This window comes from Prionailurus viverrinus, chromosome D2 (assembly GCF_022837055.1).
Source record: "Prionailurus viverrinus isolate Anna chromosome D2, UM_Priviv_1.0, whole genome shotgun sequence".
Lineage (NCBI taxonomy): Eukaryota > Metazoa > Chordata > Mammalia > Carnivora > Felidae > Prionailurus > Prionailurus viverrinus.
Genome location: NC_062571.1, coordinates 57570046 through 57589557, shown reverse-complemented (window position 1 = coordinate 57589557; position 19512 = coordinate 57570046). Strand labels below are relative to the sequence as shown.

The 19512-nt window shown below is 50.5% G+C and overlaps 1 protein-coding gene across 11 annotated transcripts in view; it reads left to right on the top strand.

Moving 5' to 3' along the window:
- The first annotated feature begins 460 nt into the window (after positions 1–460).
- Positions 461–19512, top strand: part of CRTAC1 (cartilage acidic protein 1) — a 157998-nt gene continuing 138946 nt past the window's right edge. For all 11 annotated transcript variants that reach the window (XM_047826131.1, XM_047826122.1, XM_047826125.1 and 8 more), the window contains exons 1-2: positions 461–621; positions 18950–19149. In XM_047826131.1, the coding sequence (XP_047682087.1) occupies positions 598–621; positions 18950–19149 (224 nt within the window). In that variant the 5' untranslated portion in view covers positions 461–597. The remainder of the gene's footprint in view (positions 622–18949; positions 19150–19512) is intronic.

The window sequence follows — 19512 nt, the reverse complement described above, 5'->3', positions numbered from 1 at the left end:
GCGCTTCCTCCCGAGGGACCCCCGCTTCCCGCCGGCCCGGGGCCCCCAGTGCCCCGCCAGGCGCCCTCGCCGCCACCGCCCCCCCGGCCGCCCGCCCGCCCCCAGCCAGGCCCCGCTGCCTCCTGAAGGTTACGCGACGCAGCCGCGGGGTGCGGGGGGCGCCCGCCCTCGCCGCCGCCTGCGCCGCCGCCCACCCCAGCGCCCGCCGCGCCGCGCCGGCCCGGCCCGGCCCGGCCCGGCTGCCGGCTGCTGCCACCGCAATCCCCGCTCCTAAATCAGCGCGAGGAGGCGTCCCCTCCCCCCACCGGCTGCCCGGGCTCCCCGCGCCGCGATTGGCCGTGCGGGCGCCCCCCGCCCCGGGCCCCCCCGCTCCAGCTGCCGCGCCATTGGCTGCGGGTCTCCGCCAGCCTTTACATAAGCCCGGGCGCGCTCGAGTGGAGTTGTATAAAGCGAGCGAGCGGTGGCGGGGCGGGAGGCTCGAGGCCAGCCCGGGACCGGGGCTGGGAGCTGGAAGGCGGCGGCGGCGGCGGCGGCGGCGGAGGCAGTGAGTGCCCGCGCTCCGACGCCCCCAGGCGGTGGGGCTGAGAGAGCCCCAAGATGGCTCCGAGCGCTGACCTCGGCGTGAGTACCCGCTCCCGTGCCCCCACTCCCTCAGGCGGAGAAAGTTTCTCCCGCTCTGCGCGCCCCTCCCGACTCGCCCGCAGGGGTGGCGGGGATGCCGCCGGGGAACCGGGAAGACGGACACCGCCACTGAAGGCGGAGGCTGTGTGTCCAACTTGCGCAGGACTCGACCGGCGCGCGGAGCCTCCCCCGCGGGCTGGGGGCGAGGCGGGCGCGGGGCTGGAGGTGGAGGAGAGGTGGGAGCGGGGGTGTGCGGACGATAGCCCACTCAGCTGGCAGGGAAGGTGTTGGGGGCGCCCTGGAGGTCAGCCGTTTGGGGAGGGGGGCACTGGGGCTGCTAGGGGGGCGGAGCAGGTGAGGAAGGATGTGCTGGGGGTATTTGGGAGTCACCCAGCTGGGCTCAGCTCCGAGCCGGGGAAGCTACTGGCCTCGACCAGTAGTAGCTCACCCACTACGCTGCTAGGATGGGGAAGAGCCCCGGGGAGCCTGTGCTTCTTCCCCGGGGAAGCCGAGCTCCTAGGCACAGCGCTCCGTGGCCGAGAGCTCCAGGAGCCAGCCCCGCGAGCAGCGTAGCTGCCAGCTGCCTTTGCTGGACCGAGGTGTGGTCTCCTCGCTCGCAGCCTGTTTCAGGCAAACCAGCTTCAGGCATTCCAGGGGGGAACGGGGGTCTTCCTCGGCCCTTGGGGGCACATGGAGGCTCTGATGGGGCAGCAGGCCAGACTTGGGGGCATGCCCAACAATGCAGCTCGCTTCTTCGCAGTACATACAGTAGTTGGGAACCCTGGTTAGTCCCGTTTCTGCAGAAACCAACTCAAGAGTCCAAAGTCATCCCAGCCTGGATGGGAGCCTCCCAGAGTGGTCGGGAAAGGCTCCTGGGGTTGGAGGGGGGTGGGGGCACTCCCCTTCCTCAGGGAATGACTAATGAATATTGCTGGCGCCTGTGGTGGAGTGTGCACCTAGTGTGGCTCCTGTGCGTCCCAGGAGGTGCTTCTGCTCTCCAGGCAGGACACGTTCTCGAGTCACACTTGAGATGTCTTCTGGGATGGGTGCAGGACTTCCCAAGTGAAGCCGGGTGGAAAAGAAGGGTAAAAGGTTCCAAGAATGGGGGACAGCTCTGTAGTGCCGCCTTGAATTTGGGGGACTCACGTGGGGAGACAAATGCTGATGGGAGATTTTTTTACCCTGATGGCTTGGGGCTGGACATACCCAAGACTGAACCAGAGTGAATTCAGAGTCTTGCTGTACGTCACTCTTGGCCCTGAGGAAGGGGATGATGGAGGATGGAAAAGTGGGAACATGGTAGTTCTTCCAATACACCTTTTGAGGAAGCATTTTCTCTCTCTCTGGCTTAAGAACATCATTCTGGCAGCAGGTCCCAAAGTCAATTCAAGAAGCAATGAAGGGGGTTTAGGGTCTTGAGGCTGGCGCAGTGGACCACAATTAGAATATTCTGGTTTCCAGTTGGCACTGATGGACTCTGGAGAAGGTCAAAGGCATGCTCCTCAGTTGGGGTATATCCTTCACCTGTATACCATTCCTGAACATGAGTGGGTGTTTTGAACTCCTAGAGGAGCTGCTTCAACCTGGAGATCTTTTAGGGGGGTTATCAGTCCATAACCCCAGACCCAGCTCCATTCTCTGCCTGCAGTCAACGTTTTCTGCTACATTTCCCAACACCTTCTCTCCAGTGTGGATTTGTGCAGCGAAATACCTGCTTGTTGCTCTTTCTTCCCTTCTCTCCATCTGGGTTGCACCTGGTGTTCTGAACCCTGATGTTTATTTTGTGGCATCTTGATGTTTGCTTAAGATGTCCCATCCTGCACAGGTTGCCTGTAAATGTGTGGACCAATAGTCTGTGTAATTCTAGGGAGTGAAACATACGCTGTTGTGGAGAGAGGACCAGGGACCACAAAGGCAGTACTATGAAAGTGCTTATGACAGTCTCCTGTTCTCAATCTTCCTTGCTGCCTGCTGAAGCCATCAGGGGTTAAAGGTGAAGCAGGCTCCTTGGTGTCCAGTAGGGGGCGCCAAAGGCACCCAGGTCAAGACTTTCCCACTTCTTGCTGTTCACTGACCATGGTAACTAAACCTCTAAGCAAGCCGAGACCACAGCCCCCAACCCTCACCTTCATGATTGAAGCCCTTCTACCACAGGCTTCCTGGACATCAGGTGGTCCTGTCATCTCAGGTGCAATGGGGCAGATGCATGTACAACATTCCAAGGACAGAGAGCTAGTACTCAGCCCCACCTGCTCTCTGAGATCATTCCTTTGTGCTTGGTTCTGGTGTGTCCTTTGAACTTGTTAGCAGCTCCTGGAGTCCAAGAGCATTAGGGATAGAAGGGAGGATCCTTGAGGAGCATCTAGTCCAACCTCATCCCATCCCCAGCACTCACATGCATACTTAATTTACAGATGAGAAAGCTGAAGCCCAGTGAAGGCGAGTGTCTGGTCCAAGGTCACAATGGCTCTTTGATGGAAGACACTGGATGAGGTTTCAGGATTTCCAGTTCTCTGCTCAGAGCTCTTTCCACTCTGTGACCTGCTTCCTCCCTTTTTACTATGGAGATGGTGTGTTCTTGGCACACTAGGTACTCGTAGCTGCTGACATTGGTGAATTAATAAAATTAGTAAATTTGGGGAAATTGTCTTCAAATCAATTATTCAGAGTGAGGAGCAGATAAAGTTCTTGTAATGTACATATGCAGGTAATAGAAATTCCTAATCGTTTTTTTCCCTTTCGTCCATTATCTTATCTCATTATTCCAAGCAGTCTTTTAGGCAGAGACAAAGCAACTCCAGTTCTCTGTCCATGCATGTAGGAATCAGAAGTGCCCAGTCCCTCTCTGTGGCCTTGAAACCCAAGTCAAAGCTCTTCCTTTCTTTCACAAAGGCGTGCTGGAGTAGGGTCTCCCTGTCCTGCATCATACCACTGCCGCTGACACCTCCATTACTCAGATACTGGGTGGAGTGGAGAGTTCCCAACAGTTATTTGCCCATTTCCCCATCTTTGCTGCTCCCAGCTCAAGGTCAGAGTGCTAGGATGTTCTATTTTTGCAAAATCCTCGTATTAGGGCTTCTTGGGTGACCTGGAAGATGCTACCATTTCCACTGCCCTTTTTCTGTTCTGTAAGTCTGACTGTCGACATCTGAGCTGGGCCCCGGGAAGGAGGTTTGCTGAGTAGCCTGTGGGCCGCCCCTCCATTTCCTCTCCCCACCCCATTCCTTTGCGCACTGCATGGAGCTCCTCTGGGTTCCTCCCAGAGCCTCAGCAGACTTGGTGGCGACCCTCAGAAGGAACTAGTGCCTGCCAAGCCCCAGAATTCTGAGAGCCAGATCCTCTTCTGTCCCTAAAGCTCACCCAAGGGATGCTTGTTGCCGGGGAAGATGCTTGAGTTTCCTCTTCTCCTCCAGGCTCACAGGCAAGTTGGGTCTTAATCTTCAAGGGGGGAGGGAGGTAGTAAGATTACATGGACCACCAGACAGCAACAGCCCCTCCTTTAAGAAGTGGGGTTCTGAGAGACCGTGCTTGAGATCCATGCCAGCTCCCGGCTCTAGCTGAAGAAATGTGCCTGCATTCCCAAGGCTTGGTCTAGTCTGGATAAGGAGAGGAATATAATTACGTAAAATATGGCTGTAGCATAGGATCTCTAGATTTTGGTTTAATGGAGGAGAGGACATAGAGTTTGAGAAGTGGCATTAGACCCTGAGAAATCAAGAAGCCACTCGTTTCGCGAGCCCCACTGGATGGCTGACCCTTACCTTACTCTCATTGGGAAGGCAATCCGTGGAGTAGAAAGGACACAGGCTTAGGATCTGGCTCCCCCACTTACTGGCTTAGAGACTTTGGACAAACTGCTTAACCTCTGCATGCCTCAGTTTCCTCCTCTGCAAAATGGTGAAGACGGCAGCCCTGTGATGAGGGTAGGATAGACAGTGAAGAGCAAGGAAGATAGTCTCTAACATGCCTCTGCCCTCAGTAAGACATAAAAAGGTATTCAGCTGGAAGGGGATATTGTTGTGGGATCACTGGGAACCACACCGAGGCTTCCTTTTCCAAGCAAGCGAGGCCGAGTGTCCAGGTTTGCATATCAGCCCTCTGCTCACAGCAACATCTGGGCTGATGGACAAGGCCTTCCTGGCAGGGCTCCCTCCTTGCCTTCTTCCTTCCCCCACCTTGGGGCTTCGTTTGGGGGTTCTGCCATACTTGGGGAAAAGAAATTTTACAGGTCCCAGGATAATTCTGAATGTGATGAAGGGCCCTGAGCTATTGATTCCTAAGGAAGGATCTTTGTGCTGGGAGAAGCCTTCCCCGAGCCCAGTGATTTAAGAGTGCTGACAAATCTGTGCTCACCGAGCCTCCTGCAGGCTGCAGATACAGGCTTCCAGGCCAGCCAGGGCTCTGCGAGGGATTTCTGGGGAGCCTGGCTGGTTGCTTAGGGGACATAAACCTGTGAACTCTCCTTAGGAAAAAGTATGAAATCAATTGGCTTATTATCACACCCAACACACCCTGGACCACTTAGGGCAGTTAAGAAATGAGAAGCAGCAAAGGACTTGGAGGCTGTATTTGAAAACCATACAGAAAGGTGTGAAGGGTTTGGGGACAGGAAGTTCACACTGAACCACTCGTGATCTTGACCTTATTGAAGCTCTTTGGCACTGACTAGGGGGCCTACTTTGCCTCCCAGACATTTGGCAGTATCTGGAGATACTGGTTGTCACCACTGGGCTAGAGAGTGCTACTACCATCCAATGGGTAGAGGCCAGGGATGAGGCTAAATATCCTATAATGCATAGGACAGCCCCCCCAACAAAAAAATCGGCCTAAAATGTCAGCAATGCCAGGCTGCGGAACCTGGACTGGAGCAGTACCACACAGAATCGTAGCATGCTAGAAATGGGAGGAATTTCAGAAGCGTTCTCATCCTGCTCTCCCATTTCACAGTTGAGAACACTAAGATCTAGAGAGGTAAAAAAACTAGCAAGGGTCCTACAGCAAGCGGGCGGCCATGCTGGTCTGGAACTCAGATCTGCTGTTTGCTGAGACCAACTTACAGACTCTCTCAAAGATGTGAAGATTCACTGTGAGCTGTGAAAACACTTAGAAAATTATAAAGAGACTATTATTAATATTGCTATTATTAAGAATTTGGGAGTTTGGAAAGTTCTATTTCTGACTGTGCCACTGACTCATTGTGTAACATTGGGCGCATCATTCCCCCACCCCCAGGCCTCTTTGAGTGTGTGTGTGTGTGGATGGCGGGTGGTCTTAGCAAATGGTAAGTACATCATAATCATTATCTTTAGAGAAAAGTACAAAGATTTGCCCTTCAAAAACCCTAGGCACTTAAAAAGGAGAAGATAAAAATTTTCCTTGAAAGACATCATGTTGACTTCGTAAGAAGCAAAGCGTTTTCTTCTTGGAAAAATTCCAGTACCCTGGCCCTGTAAGTTGGTTCCAGCCCAGGAAATCTGATCAACATCCGGAGGACAAACTGATAGCTCCACAAATGACAAGCGATTGGATTTGTCCCCACTCCCTCCGGGAAGGGGAGGTGGGAACTTCTTCACCCTTTCCTGCTCAACCCTCTTGGCACAGGGAAGTTCTGCAAAGAACTTCACTGGAGGGTTGAGAAGGCGTGTCATTAATTAGTAAAACCTTGTTTACTTAACAGACAAATTCTTAAAGATCTCTTCCAAGGGACGTTTTGACATATTACTTTAATTAGCCACAGAAGAATTGCAAGTACAGAGAGTGTATAAAATGACCCTTCCTGTTGTTTCTAGTTACTGTTATCTTTGTTTGTACCCAACAAGTACAGTGACAAGGTCATGGGAATCACCGCTGAGCTCAAGGTGTCCCGTTGACCAAGGGAGAGACTGTGGGGACTTCCACCCTAACAGCAGCCTCCACCTGCCTGGAGAGCAGCCCCCAAGTGGAGCTTCCTCCCTCGGCATCCCTTCCCTGCCTTCCTTTGATGTCTTCTTTATAAGGACCTGTTGTGCCAGGTGAATCCTGACTCAGCTGTCTGGGTAGGAAACAGGCCTGGGAGCCCCATCCCCACCTAAATGGGCAGAAAAGCTCCTTCAAGATTGATAGGAGCGGCCTCGGTTGGTGTTTTTCACTGAAGGCCCATCTCTGGTCTTGCTTTCTGTGCGCTGAGGATTGGAGGTAGGCAGTCACTTGAGTCTCACCTTAGAGGATCAAGGTTACACTCTGGTCAATCCCTGTAATCAGAGGAGCTAAGCAGACAGGCCCTTTCCGTCACCTACAGATTCGTTGTCTAAGTGACGTCGCATTCCCTTTCATCCTGGTCTCTAAGAACAGACTTTCTTGGAAATCGTAATCATGCACCTCTCCTCTGAGAAGCTATATATGTCCAAGGAGGCTTTTGCAAGTGGGGACACAAGAGTCCCTGAGAAGGAGAAATACTGCCTCGTAAGCAATGTCAAGGCAGGCACTGTGTCTTTTGTTCTTAGCCATAATAACCTCAGTGCCTGGCATGGTGCTTGGCACATGGAAGAACTCCGTGGCTGCTTGAATAAATAAGTGAATGTGGGTGGCTGTTCTGGGGCAGAGGTGACTCTTGGTATGAAAGCGGATCTCCAAACTGGCCAGTCTTCCTTCTGGCTCCTTCTTCCGAGAGGGCTCTAGGGACCTCAAGGTCCCACTGCTCAAGCAAGGGTTGAGGAGTTCAGGCAGGGCCCACCCTACAAGGTGGTGGCAGGCTCTGAGCCTTGGGCAAGGCTGAGTTTCTCCTCCTCTTTACCACCCTCCACGCGCTCACTCCCCTTCCCTCCACCTTCCCACCAGGCTGCTGCAGGGAAGCTCAGTGTAAGTATGACTTTGCTTTCAGCTGATAGAATAGATGAGAATTTGGATTTCCACTGAAGACAGACTAGGGAGGGAATCACTGCTTCACCAAAAGATTCCCAGGGGCATGCTTCTAAATAGCAAGGTCCACTAATGCATTTTAAGTGATTTAGGAAAAAAACAAAAAAACAAAAATCCCTGACCCGTAGACTCTTAGGCCTGGAAAAGAAGTCTGGAGGTTGTCCAGTGCCATGCCACTGCCCTGCCCCAGGACGCCAGTCCCCTCTGTGAAACTTTTCAGAAGCTCACTCACTTTTCAGAAGCACAGCCTGCCCGTCCTGAACACTGCTGCCCCAAATCTAAATCGCTCTTTCTCATTAAAAACAATTTTTTTTAATAAAATGCAAGTCTGATCATGTCTTAGCCAACGCCAAACCCTCTCCCACGGTATGACTCCAGGCTCCTGACCTTGCAGGCTCCACAGGCCACAGCTGCTGCCTCCACCTTTTCCCACACCCTGCACTCCACACCCCCGACCCTGCATTCCAGCAACAACTGCCTTTGCCTAGTGCACCCAAGCCTTGATCTGTAAATCCACCTGGAATGCAGCTCCCTTGGAATCTCAGTTTTCCTTCCTTCCTTCCTTCCTTCTACCTGCCCTTCCTACCCGCCTCCCTAGACAACTCCTCTTTTTTTTTTTCAATGTTTATTTATTTTTTGGGGGGACAGAGAGAGACAGAGCATGAACGGGGGAGGGGCAGAGAGAGAGGGAGACACAGAATCAGAAACAGGCTCCAGGCTCCAAGCCATCAGCCCAGAGCCTGACGCAGGGCTCGAACTCACGGACCGCGAGATCGTGACCTGGCTGAAGTCGGACGCTTAACCGACTGTGCCACCCAGGCGCCCCTAGACAACTCCTCTTACAGGCTGCAGCTGCACGTTGTACCTGTTGCTGCTCTGAGCTTATCCCTCCGAATTGTGCCTCACCCCTGCTCAACTATAAGCTCCTGGAGGTCAGGAGCCATGCCTTAGCTGTCATTTCTGACCTGGCCCATGGGCATCTACTGTTTGAGCATGCATGTGTATGTATATGTCAGTAAATGGAGGGGTCCTGTGTGTGGAAGGCAGTGCTGAAGAAGCCAAAGAACTCCACCAGCCTCCCTAGACAAATGAGTCACAGAAAGAAGCCTATCTCTCGAAGTCTGACAGTCAGTCCCCAGGCATTCCATTCAACTTTGGCAACTACTTCTGGAAGGGGAGTACCTGGTGGGCCTGGGCTCCCCCTCCTGAACTGCATTCCTTCATTCAACATTTGTTAGCAGTAGTAATAGTGTGATTGCTGTTACCGTCACCTACCATGTACGGACTTTGTGTTTGCCAGGCACTGTGCTCAGCACTTAACAGGCATTATCTCATTTCATTTCCCGTTTCACAGACCAGGGAGTCTAAGCAATTAACAATACTTCTGAGGCACCTGCTGTGTGCCCTGTGCGTAAGGCTAGGAGACTCCATTTGTCCTCTCACTTTCGGTAACCCCGTTTCATTAGCCTGCTAGTCTCTGTGGCACCTCCTAGCCTGGGTCCCCTGAGTTTTCCTCTGGCTTTTCTGGAGCAGGACCAAGTCTGCTTCCTATCCGTGAGTGCAGCTGCAGGCAGTATGTGGTGTTTTCCCCAGGTAGAGGGAAAGAGAAGGAAACCTTATATTTTCTGGGTGCTGGGGAAGATGCATAGGACTTGGTGGCCCCTGAGGTGGGGGGCGGCGGGGGGAGGGGCAGATTCTGAAAGTCTAGCATTTGGCAATGCAGAAGATGAGGACAGAGACAAGGTGGAGAGACACTCATGACTGAGGCCTCAGAACATATACTCCGTGGGGCAAGGCCTTTTGTTTGTTCTCAGTTGTCTTCCCAGTGTTGGGCACAGTGCCTGATACGGTGTGGGTGTGCGGGAATATGGAATGAATAAATGAGTGAGTGACTGAGGGGCACCTCCAGCTTTCTCTCCCACTTGGGCACAGTATTTGCTTCCCAGCTGGCATCTCAGCTTCCCGCTGCACCCTCCCATGGCTTCCTCCACACCCCACTGCTACACTGGGCTTTCTAACACACCACCCCCAGCTGGGTGGTTCCCTAACCCACTCTGGCTAGTACTGCTCATGAGACTGCCTCTGTTTTCCAGCCTCCTCAGCCACCCTCCTTCCCAAAGATTGCCCTGCCCCATCCTGTGCTCCAGCCACACAGAGCCTCATTGCACAGCACAAGCCTGCTTGTCCACGCCTCATGCCGGCCCCTCAGCCTGGGACACTTTCTCCACCTTCTCCCCTTGGCCAACTCACCACTGCCTCTCTCTTGGGCCCCCCCTGCCACCGCAGGCAATGGTGCTTGCTCCTTCCACTGCGTTCCCATCTCACTTGGTTTAAGACAAGTTTGGTATAGTGAGAGAAGGTGTCTGTCTAGTGTAGTGTCCAGAATACCAATTCTGGAGCTGGTGTGCTTAGACACAAAATCTGGCTCCACTACGTACTAGCTTTGTGACCTTAAGCAGGTTACTTAACCTCGCTATGCCTTTGTCTCCTGTGAAATGGGGTCAGCAGCAACACCTACCTCACAAGGTTACTATGAGGATTGAATGAGATCATCTCGGCGAAGGTTTAGAGTAGTGCCTGGCACCTAGTCAGTAGTTAGGTAAGTGTTAATATTACTAGCCATTCCTCATGTGGTACTTGTTATGCAAAATTGCAGTGGAAATCTGTTTGCCTGGTGTACAGAGTCCCATGAATTAAGCTAAAGAGAGATGTGATCAGTTCGGAGATTAGAAACAGAGCTCTGATAGGCATGTGGAAGTGGGGGAGCTGAGAGGAAGGGGGTAGTTAGTATTGCCACTGTTCGGGTGAAAGACAGAGGAGCTGATCTCCGGCAGTGGGGGTGGAAAGAACGAGCAGTTTTGAGAAATATCCATGGAGCAGCATGGACGTGGTGATCCAGCAGGTGTGAGGAATGAGGAAGAAGCAAGAACCAATTATGACACCGCATTTCCAACCGGAATGACAGTGTTGGGGTTGGAAGGGGCCCAATGAAGAGCATCCCCCCTCCTTACTCAGGTTCAGAACCAACTGAGAGAGAGAAGGGGAGAGGAAAAAGGGAGGAGAGAGGCAAGCCTCAGGCAGAGATTAGAATGCCACGGTCACTACAGATACCACTGTTTGGAAGGCCAGGCTTCAGAGTGGGGTCTGTGGGGCACCTCACTGCGGCCCTCCCTGCGGGTGGGGGAAGGGCTGAGCCTGCCTGACCCACCTCAGCACTGGGCAGAGAGCAGCCTCTGCAGGGAGGCAGGTCCATAAAGGGCTCTCCTGCCCAGTTCTTGCACACTGACCGGTCTGTGAGTCCCTGCTCAGGCCCTCAGGAGGAGGAGTTGGGGGGAGAAAGGAGGCTGGGAATGCTGCACCAGCACTGGAGGTTCTCAGTCGCACCCTGTTGGTGATTTGGGCTGGACACTTCTTTGTTGTAGGGGCGGTCCTGTGCACCCTAGAAAGTTTGGCAGCAGCCCTGGCCTCTACCCACTAGATGCCAGTGGCACCCCCCTTCCCTGGTCTGACAACCAAAAATATCCCCAGACATTGACAGATACTCCAGGGAGCAGGTGGGGAAGCAAAATTGCCCCCAGTTGAGAACCCTTGCTCTAGGCAAGTGGAAGGTCTTCTGGATGGAAACTTCCGGACTGGGAAATTAATGCTTCCTTCCAACTCATGATCAGGGGATTGGGGCCTTTAAATAGGCAGTGCTAGGGGCGCCTGGGTGGCTCAGTCAGTTAAGTGTCTGACTTCAGCCCATGAGTCATGATCTTACAGTTCATGGGTTCAAGCCCTGCGTTGGGCTCTGTGCTGGCAGCTCAGAGCCTGGAGCCTGCTTTGGATTCTGTGTCTCCCTTGCTCTCTGCCCCTCCCCCACTAGTGCTCTGTCTCTCCCTGTCTCAAAAATGAATAAAAAAGTTACAAATAAATAAGTAAATAAATAGACAGTTCTAGAAGGCCAGGAAGGCCGGGGTGGCTTAACAGCCGGGTCCTCCACACCTTTGGGTCTGCTCTCTGCTCCTTCTCTCCTTCCTCTCCTGTCTGCTACCTCCTTAACATCTTTAACCTGTGGCTACAGCACCTACAGCACCCTATCTGTGTGGAAGCACTCCAGTCTCCCACCGCCCCCCCTTCCCCCCCCCCCCCCCCCCCCGCCGGGCTAAGTTAGGTTTCTCTTTGTGCGTCCTCTTCCATGGCACCCTTCACCCTGTACTGCAAATGTTGACTTCCTCCCTGTGACCTTAGTGCTGCCAAGCAGAATCCCAGGCTCATCGCGGGTCCACAGGGAGTGTCGCTATGGGTAAATAAACCAAGACGGCTTCTGTTGCCTCTTCTCCAAAGATGCCTTAGTTCCAAGCCCTCCTCCGTGGGACTCTGCATAGATTTGGTGGCCCAGCCTGCACAGGGCACAGTGACCCCGCAGCTGTCTTTCTCCCTGGAGCCTCTGCCCTCTTACAGTGTCTGGAAAGGGTCTGGGCTCCCTGCTCATCTCTAACATCCGAAGCATCCAGAGCTCTTTTGTAGAGTGAGACTCTGCCCTCCTACAATGTCTGGAAAGGGTCTGTGCTCTCTGCCCATTCCCAACATCTGAAGCATTCCGGGCTCTTCTTTTGTGAGATCTCGGGGTGGTGCCCTTGGCTCTTTCGATAATTGCTAAAGAACTGCTTGCCCTGAAAATTGTCCTGGAAGCCTCTCCCCACAGCTGCCTGACCCCACATCCGAGATCTAGGTTGCTTGGTTACCAGTTTTCAGACCCAATTCAGGAAAGTCCCAAGGCCGCAGAAAACTGAGCTTGGCTGCATGTGACCCCCAGCCAATGTCTAAGGACGATCTAACCTAACACTCTCCGTGTGAAAGGAAGGGAAACGAGCAGTGAGCAGCGCTGCCCTGCCTGGCCCCCGGCAGGTGCTCACTCGCTCACCTAACCCTTGAAACCTTGGTGTGGCATATGATTCCCACCTCACAGATGAGGACACTGAAGATCTGAACAATTAAGGAACATGCCCCAGGTCCTAGTTTGTGGGGCGGGGCGGGTGTTGAGATCCAAATCCAGGTCCCTGACTCCAGGCTTTGGGTTTTTCTTTCCCTCTTTTTATCCCGCTGAGGATTGCTCAAGAAGTTTGCTTAGAGAGCTTTTTTTTTTTTTTTTAATTATTATTACAAAGCAATTCTTCTCACTGCCTGAAACACAAGTTCTGCCATCTCTTGCCCTTGTTAAGACAGACCCCTCTCTGCCCCTGCCCGCTCCTCCCCTGCAGGCGCAGCCCATGTTCCTTATGTAGCTAGGTACAGGTACCCTGGCCCCACTCCCCCACCTGCTCAAGCTTTGCCTTTGGGAGTCAGCCTCGCCTCCTCCACGCCGCTCTGCCCCTACGTCCGCCCTTTGCACTTACACGCTTAACTTACCGCTCGGCACCACTCAGCGCTCGAATACATAGTAGGCACTTAATACCCGAGCATTCAAGAAAACAAAAAAATTCAGTTCAACCTACTTTTTAATTCTATTTTTAACTTCTCCACGCTCTCCCACAAGATTCAGATGTTCACAGTGGTGTGACAGGAGGTTTCCCAAGTCAGCCATGTAAAATGTGAGGTCACTCCGGGTGCCTGCTGTGCCGCTGCTTCAGGCGGTCCCATCCCGCTCGGCTTTCCTCCCCAAACTCCGCATCTCACGTCTTCCTTTGACATTCTCTAGCTAAGCAGGCTTTCTTAGATACTTCAACAAGCTGCTGACGAATTTTGGTAGCAGAAACATTTTTCACTTTAAATCAGATTGTAGCTTACACTCCCGGATATCTGAGGACCATGCTCCTGGGGCAGTGGTTCTCAGCCCAGGCTGCCCATCAACATCATCTGGGGAGCTTCTAAAAATATACAGCACCCAAGCCCACCTCAGACCGATGTAATCAGAACTGGGTGAAGGAGCTGGGCCACAGTGTGTTTCTAAACACTGCCCAGGTGATTCTGTTGGCCAGCTAGGATTTAGAACCGTTGGTCTAGAGCCTTGCTACTAAAAGTGAAGTCTGCAGACCAGCAGCAGAGGCATCCTGTGACGTTTTGTTAGAGTGCAGAAACTCGGGCCCCACCCCAGACCTACCAAATCAGAAACTGCATTTTACCAAGATCTTCAGGTGATCTGTAAGCACGTTACAGTTTGAGAAGCATTGCTTTCGGGAAAGAGCAGTTTTTAAATAAGTGTTTGACAAGTTGCAAGCCATTTCTGCCGGTTCACATTATCATTTGGACATATTCCTTCCTTTGTACATTTAACAAATAATAATTGAGCACCTACTAGTACCAGGCACTATGATGGTTTTTAAGAACACATTGGCATGCATCTCTGTCTTTTTTTTTTTAATATTTTTTTTTTACGCTTATTTATTTTTGAGACAGAGACAAAGCATGAACGGGGGAGAGTCAGAGAGAGGGAGACACAGAATCTGAAACAGGCTCCAGGCTCTGAGCTGTCAGCACAGAGCCCGACGCGGGGCTCGAACTCACGGACCGTGAGATCATGACCTGAGCCGAAGTCGGCCGCTTAACCAACTGAGCCACCCAGGCGCCCCATGCATCTCTATCTTGCCTGCAAATTCCTGCCCATACCCCATTTTCTGTAAGCCTTTGATGGTAGCTATCTCTTTTCTCCTTGACCTGACCCCCCTCCAGTTCCAACCCTTTTCCTCTTCTCACTTTTTTGCAAAAACTGGAGTCAGAAGCCTTCTTTGTCACTCCATATCAAGTGTGGTAATTTAACTTCAAGCTGAAGACAGCTAGTACTTTGAGCGTATAAGGATAAACTGAGCCTGCAGCCCTGTGGATTGCATAACCCTCCCTTGATTTCAGCTCCTTAGATCTGGAGACAGAGGAGAAGGTTCTGGAACTAATCTCGTACCTTCACTGTAGTATATACCCTGGTTTCTGGCCTGGGAGCTGTGGGATAGCTGTTCCTTGCTATTCAATGTGCAGTTTGTAGACTGGAGCCATTGGCGTCACCTGGGAACTTGTCAGAACTAGAGAATGTTGGACCCTACTACAGATCTACCTAGTCAGAATCTGCATTTTAACAAACCCCCAGATGATTCGTATGCACATTAAAGTTTGAGAAGTACTGAAGCACTCGTATAGAACAGCGTTTCTTAAATTTTGTGACATATTATGATCACATGGGAGCTTTTAAAACTCTGATGCCCCTGCTGCAGCCGGTGCGAGTTAAGTGGGAATCTCTTGGTATGAGACCAGACATCTATATTTTTTTATTGTGCTAATATATATCAAGAGAACATAAAGTTTGCCACTTTAGCCATTTTTAAGTTACAGGTCAGTGACACTGAGTGCATTCACATTGTTGTGCAACATCACTATCATCCGTCTCTAAATTTGTCATCTTCCCAAACTGAAACTCTGTATCCATTAAACACGAACTCCCCGTTTCTCCTCTCCCCACCAAGCCCTGGCGGCCAGCATCCTATTTTCTGTGTCTGTGAACGTGACTACCCTGGGTACTGCATCTGAGTGGAATTATAGATTATGTATCCTTGTGACTGGCTTACTCCACTTAGCATAATGTCTTTGCAGTTTATCCATGTTGTAGCATGTGTCAGAATTCTCTTCCTTTCCAAAGGTTCTAGTATTCCATTCTATGTATAGACCACATTTTGTTTCCCCATTTGGACTCTTGGGCTGCTTCCATCTTTTGGCTATTGTGAATAATGCTGCTGTGAACATGGGTGTAGAAATATCTGTCTGAGTCCCCTCTTTTAGTTCTTTCCAGTGTAAACTCAGAAGTGGGATTGCCGGATCACATGGAAATTGTATTTGGGGCTTTTTTTTGAGGCACTGCTACATAGCAGTTTTCCGCAGTAGCTGTACCGTTTTACATTCCCACCAGCAATACACAAAGGTCTTACTCCTCCACATCTTCACGAACGATTGCCATTTTCCATCTTTTTTGTTTTTTTGGTTTTTTTTTTTTTACTATAACCATCCTAATGGTATGAGTGGTCTCTTACTGTAGTTTTGATTTGCATTTCCTTAATGGTTACTGATGTTGAGTGTCTTTTCACATATTAATTGGCCATTTGTATATCTCTTCTTTGGAGCAGTGTCTATTCAAGTCCCTTACCCATTTTTAATTGGGTTGTTCTTTTGTTGTTGAGTTGTAGGAACTCTTTATATATTCTGGATATTAATCCCTTATCAGATGTATGATTTGCAAATATTTTCTCCTGTTTGGTGGGTCACTTTTTTGCTCTGTTGATAGTGTCCTTTGATGTGCTAAAGTTTTAAATTTTGAGGTAATCCATTTTATCTGTATTTTCTTTTGTTGTGTGTACTTTTGGTGTCATGTCCAAGAAATCATTGTTGGACAACAGTATTTTTTAAAAACTCCCCCAGTGATTCTAGTATACAGCAACAGCTAAGCAGTGTTTCTCAAACTTTAACGTGCATTTGTGTCACCTAAAGTCTTATTAAAATGCATACTCTGGGGGTGCCAGGGTGGCTCAGTCAGTTAAGCATCTGACTTTGGCTCAGGTCATGACCTCATGGTTCATGAGTTTGAGCCCCACGTCCAGCTCTGTGCTGTCAGCTCAGAGCCTGGAGCCTACTTCAGATTCTGTGTCTCCCTCTCTCTCTGCCCTCCCCTGCTCTCTCTCTCTCTCTCTCTCTCTCTCTCTCTCTCAAAAATAAATTAACATTAAAAAAAATTTTTAATAAAAATTAAAAAATAATAAAATGCATATTCTGACTTATTAGGTCTGGTGTGGGGCCCAAGATCCTGCATGTTAACACACTCCTGGCTGATGTTGATGCTGGTCTGGCGAGCAGTCTGTGTAGCCATGGTTTAGAGGAGCACTTGAGGGATTTCTTTCATGTGAGCCCTCAGAGTAGAAGGGGATATTTTCCAGACCTTTTCCTGAGTTTCTTCATGATAAAGTGCGTGTTCTCCCTGCACCATGGGGGAGGCTGTCCACTGCGGGGTGATTTCAGATTCCAATCAGATGGCTGATTCCTCTCTGGCCTCGGCCCCTGTGGGTGAACTACTGTAGAATCCTGCCAAAAGCTGTTTTGTTCAAAATATGTTCAATATGCTCAGAAAAGAAAATCACACAGGTTGGTCTCAAATTTTTGGAAGGAGCTAGGGAGAAAAACTACTGAAGGTCTGCTTCTAAAAAAAAAAAAAAATCCTTTAATTCATCATAGAATTTTAGAGCTGGGAAGCACCTTTAGAGTCTATTCCAAACCTTCATTTTGGAGAAGAAAGCTGGGACCCAACAAGGCTGTGACTTGTTCAAGGTCACCAAGCAAAATAGAGGTCAACCCATAAGTGTATTACTTCTTTTTAGTCTTGCTTTAGGGTATTTATCTGGAAATGGTTAACACAGAGTAGCTACCTCTTTCATATGGCTCCTTTAATTAAAAGTTCACCTTTTCACAGAAAAGGTGAAAATCAACAGGCTGGATCAGGCTTCTTGCCTCTCGTGGCCTTCATTAGAAAATTTCTACCAGTTGCTTGTATTACCCTAATAGGGGTACCTGCCTCCCTGGTGGCAGTGACCCAAATTGCAGGAATGGTGCCCAGGAGGGACTACCTAGCTCCTAGAAGGTATACCCAATGCCACTTTCTCTTCTGTGTCCATTGAAAACCTTGTAATCTGATCACAGTACTCTTTCAATCCACTACCAATCAATTGGATCTGGCTCTCAGGTTGAAACTCATTTGCTGTCCCTATAATAGAGGTCATACCTTGAAAAGACCAGTGACCTTCAGATCCACCTTACATTTCAGCATGTCTACACTGGTTATTAAATACTCTTTGGCTTCTCATTTTTACCACCAGCTGCTCATTAATCCAATTATAAGTTTCCTTCATCCAACCAAACTTCCTGCCGAGTGGCAGAACTCTCACAGTGATGCATTTGCCTTCAGTGATTAGACAGCCCACTAGAAGATACTGTCTTGTTCAGACATCTCTGTAATTTAGACTTGACCTCACTCTGACAGTGCAACACCCAACATGTGCCCTGTGAACAGGCTCCAAGAGCCTCCTTCCCGGAAGGTTCACTGAGATTAGTTTCTGCCCTGCACTTGGAGCCCTGCCCCCTGGGTCTCTCTCCGGCCTCACCAGCAAGGCATTAGAGAGACTTCTGAATCATGTTTGACTGTGAAGGCAGTGCCTGGGCCCCTCATTTGAGTTTCTGGGTCCTGAACTGAGGCTGGCTCATTTGCTGGCAGGAGTGTCTGTCTCCGTATGGGAAGCCAGCCTCCCCATCTTCTTCATTAAGACCTCAGCCTCACTCAGCCTTGTTCTCAGCTGCCAGACGCACCAGCATGCCAGCAGGAAAAGTTCCATCAAGAAGGGGTCTGCTGCCTTCTGAAGGCAGGAAGGCCCCACTTTGCCTGCAAGACCGGACCTACAGCCTTCGTGGGACTTGTTCCAGGAGGGCCTTTAGAACACTCTGAGTTCTGATTCCAGGCCTCCAGGCAGAGTCTCAGGGTGGTGCCATCTGTAGCGCACACGAAGAGGGGGTGGAGCCCTTCTACCTCCTTGGCCGTTCTCATCAGTCTCCTGGGTGCATGTCACCAGCTCCCATGGCCCCAGGCTGCTCGGCAACACCCTGAGTTATGTTAGAGATATAATAATGAATTATACAATGGATTATACATAATTAATTTATAATAAAACACGCACACAATGGTTTAATTTATCCAAGTGAATGATGTACCACCCGCCAGATCCTGCTGGAATACATTCCCTAACTGACTGCTTCCTGATCTGGAGATGATGGCCAGCTGCCCTAGGGAGGGACCTTGGCCAGAGGAACCTGCCAAGTCTCAGACTCACTCCAGGCTACCTCTGGGGTATCTCCCATAGAAGGATAATCCTTCACTGCCTCTATTGTTGTTCTAGACCAGGGTACTCATGGGGGCTCGCTCCATACCTGGACTATTTGAAAGTGGTTATTTTGTACCTTCCCCCAATCTTTCTTTCAGAGTATGGGAGATGCTTATATATTTATACTCGGCCATTCCTTCCTTCCTTCATTCACTCAAGTGTGTATTGAGTGCCTATTATGTGTCAGCCCCTGTCCTTGGCTCGATGCCAGCGAGTTAGCAAAGCACAAAGATTCTTGCCCTGGTGGAGCTTGCATTCTAGCAGAGGGAGACAGATGATAAATAGTAACCACAATGAATAAGTAAATTACGCAGTATGTTACACAGTGAAAGGTGCTAAGAAAAAGATAAAGCAGAGCAGGATAACTATGATCAGGTGTGATGCAGGCAGGCTGCAGTCTTAAACATGGTAGTTAGGGCAGGTCTTAGGGGAAAGTGGCAGCCTAGGAATTGCCAAGCCCTCCGTGAACAGGGGGGAAAGGTACTTATGTGCCTACTCTGGGCTGTTTGGTTATCAGAACTTGCAGTAACATTCGTAACTTTTGGTTTCAGGTGTTCAGGATGTTATTGTTCCTGCTGCTGCTGCGGTTTCTGCCCCCCATTGAGGGGTCCCAGCGTGCTGAACCCATGTTCACTGCAGTCACCAGCTCGGTCCTGCCCCCTGACTATGACAGCAACCCCACCCAGCTCAACTATGGTGTGGCAGTCACCGATGTGGACCATGATGGAGATTTTGAGATCGTTGTGGCAGGGTAAGTGCCTCCTACCCTGAGTTTGACAGGTATATTAGTCAGCTTTTGTTGTGATAAGGCTGAGTAACAACCACCAAAAGCCAGTGGCTTGCAACAACACATATTCCCACCCATAGGTCTCAGCTGGGCTCAGCTGGGGCTCTAGTATGCCATGTCCTTGCCTTTTGCTATAGCAGGGAGAAGATGGAGCATGGATGGTTTTTCAGAAAGAGAATTTGAATACTCTGCTTCAAGGCATTCTCTTCATGTTTTTAAACTTCCTTAGTTATACAAGCATTACTTCCTTACCAGTGTAGACATCCCTACATAGGAGTGGCTTAAAGGTGACAATTATGATAGATTGGGATGCTCAAAGCTGCCTTT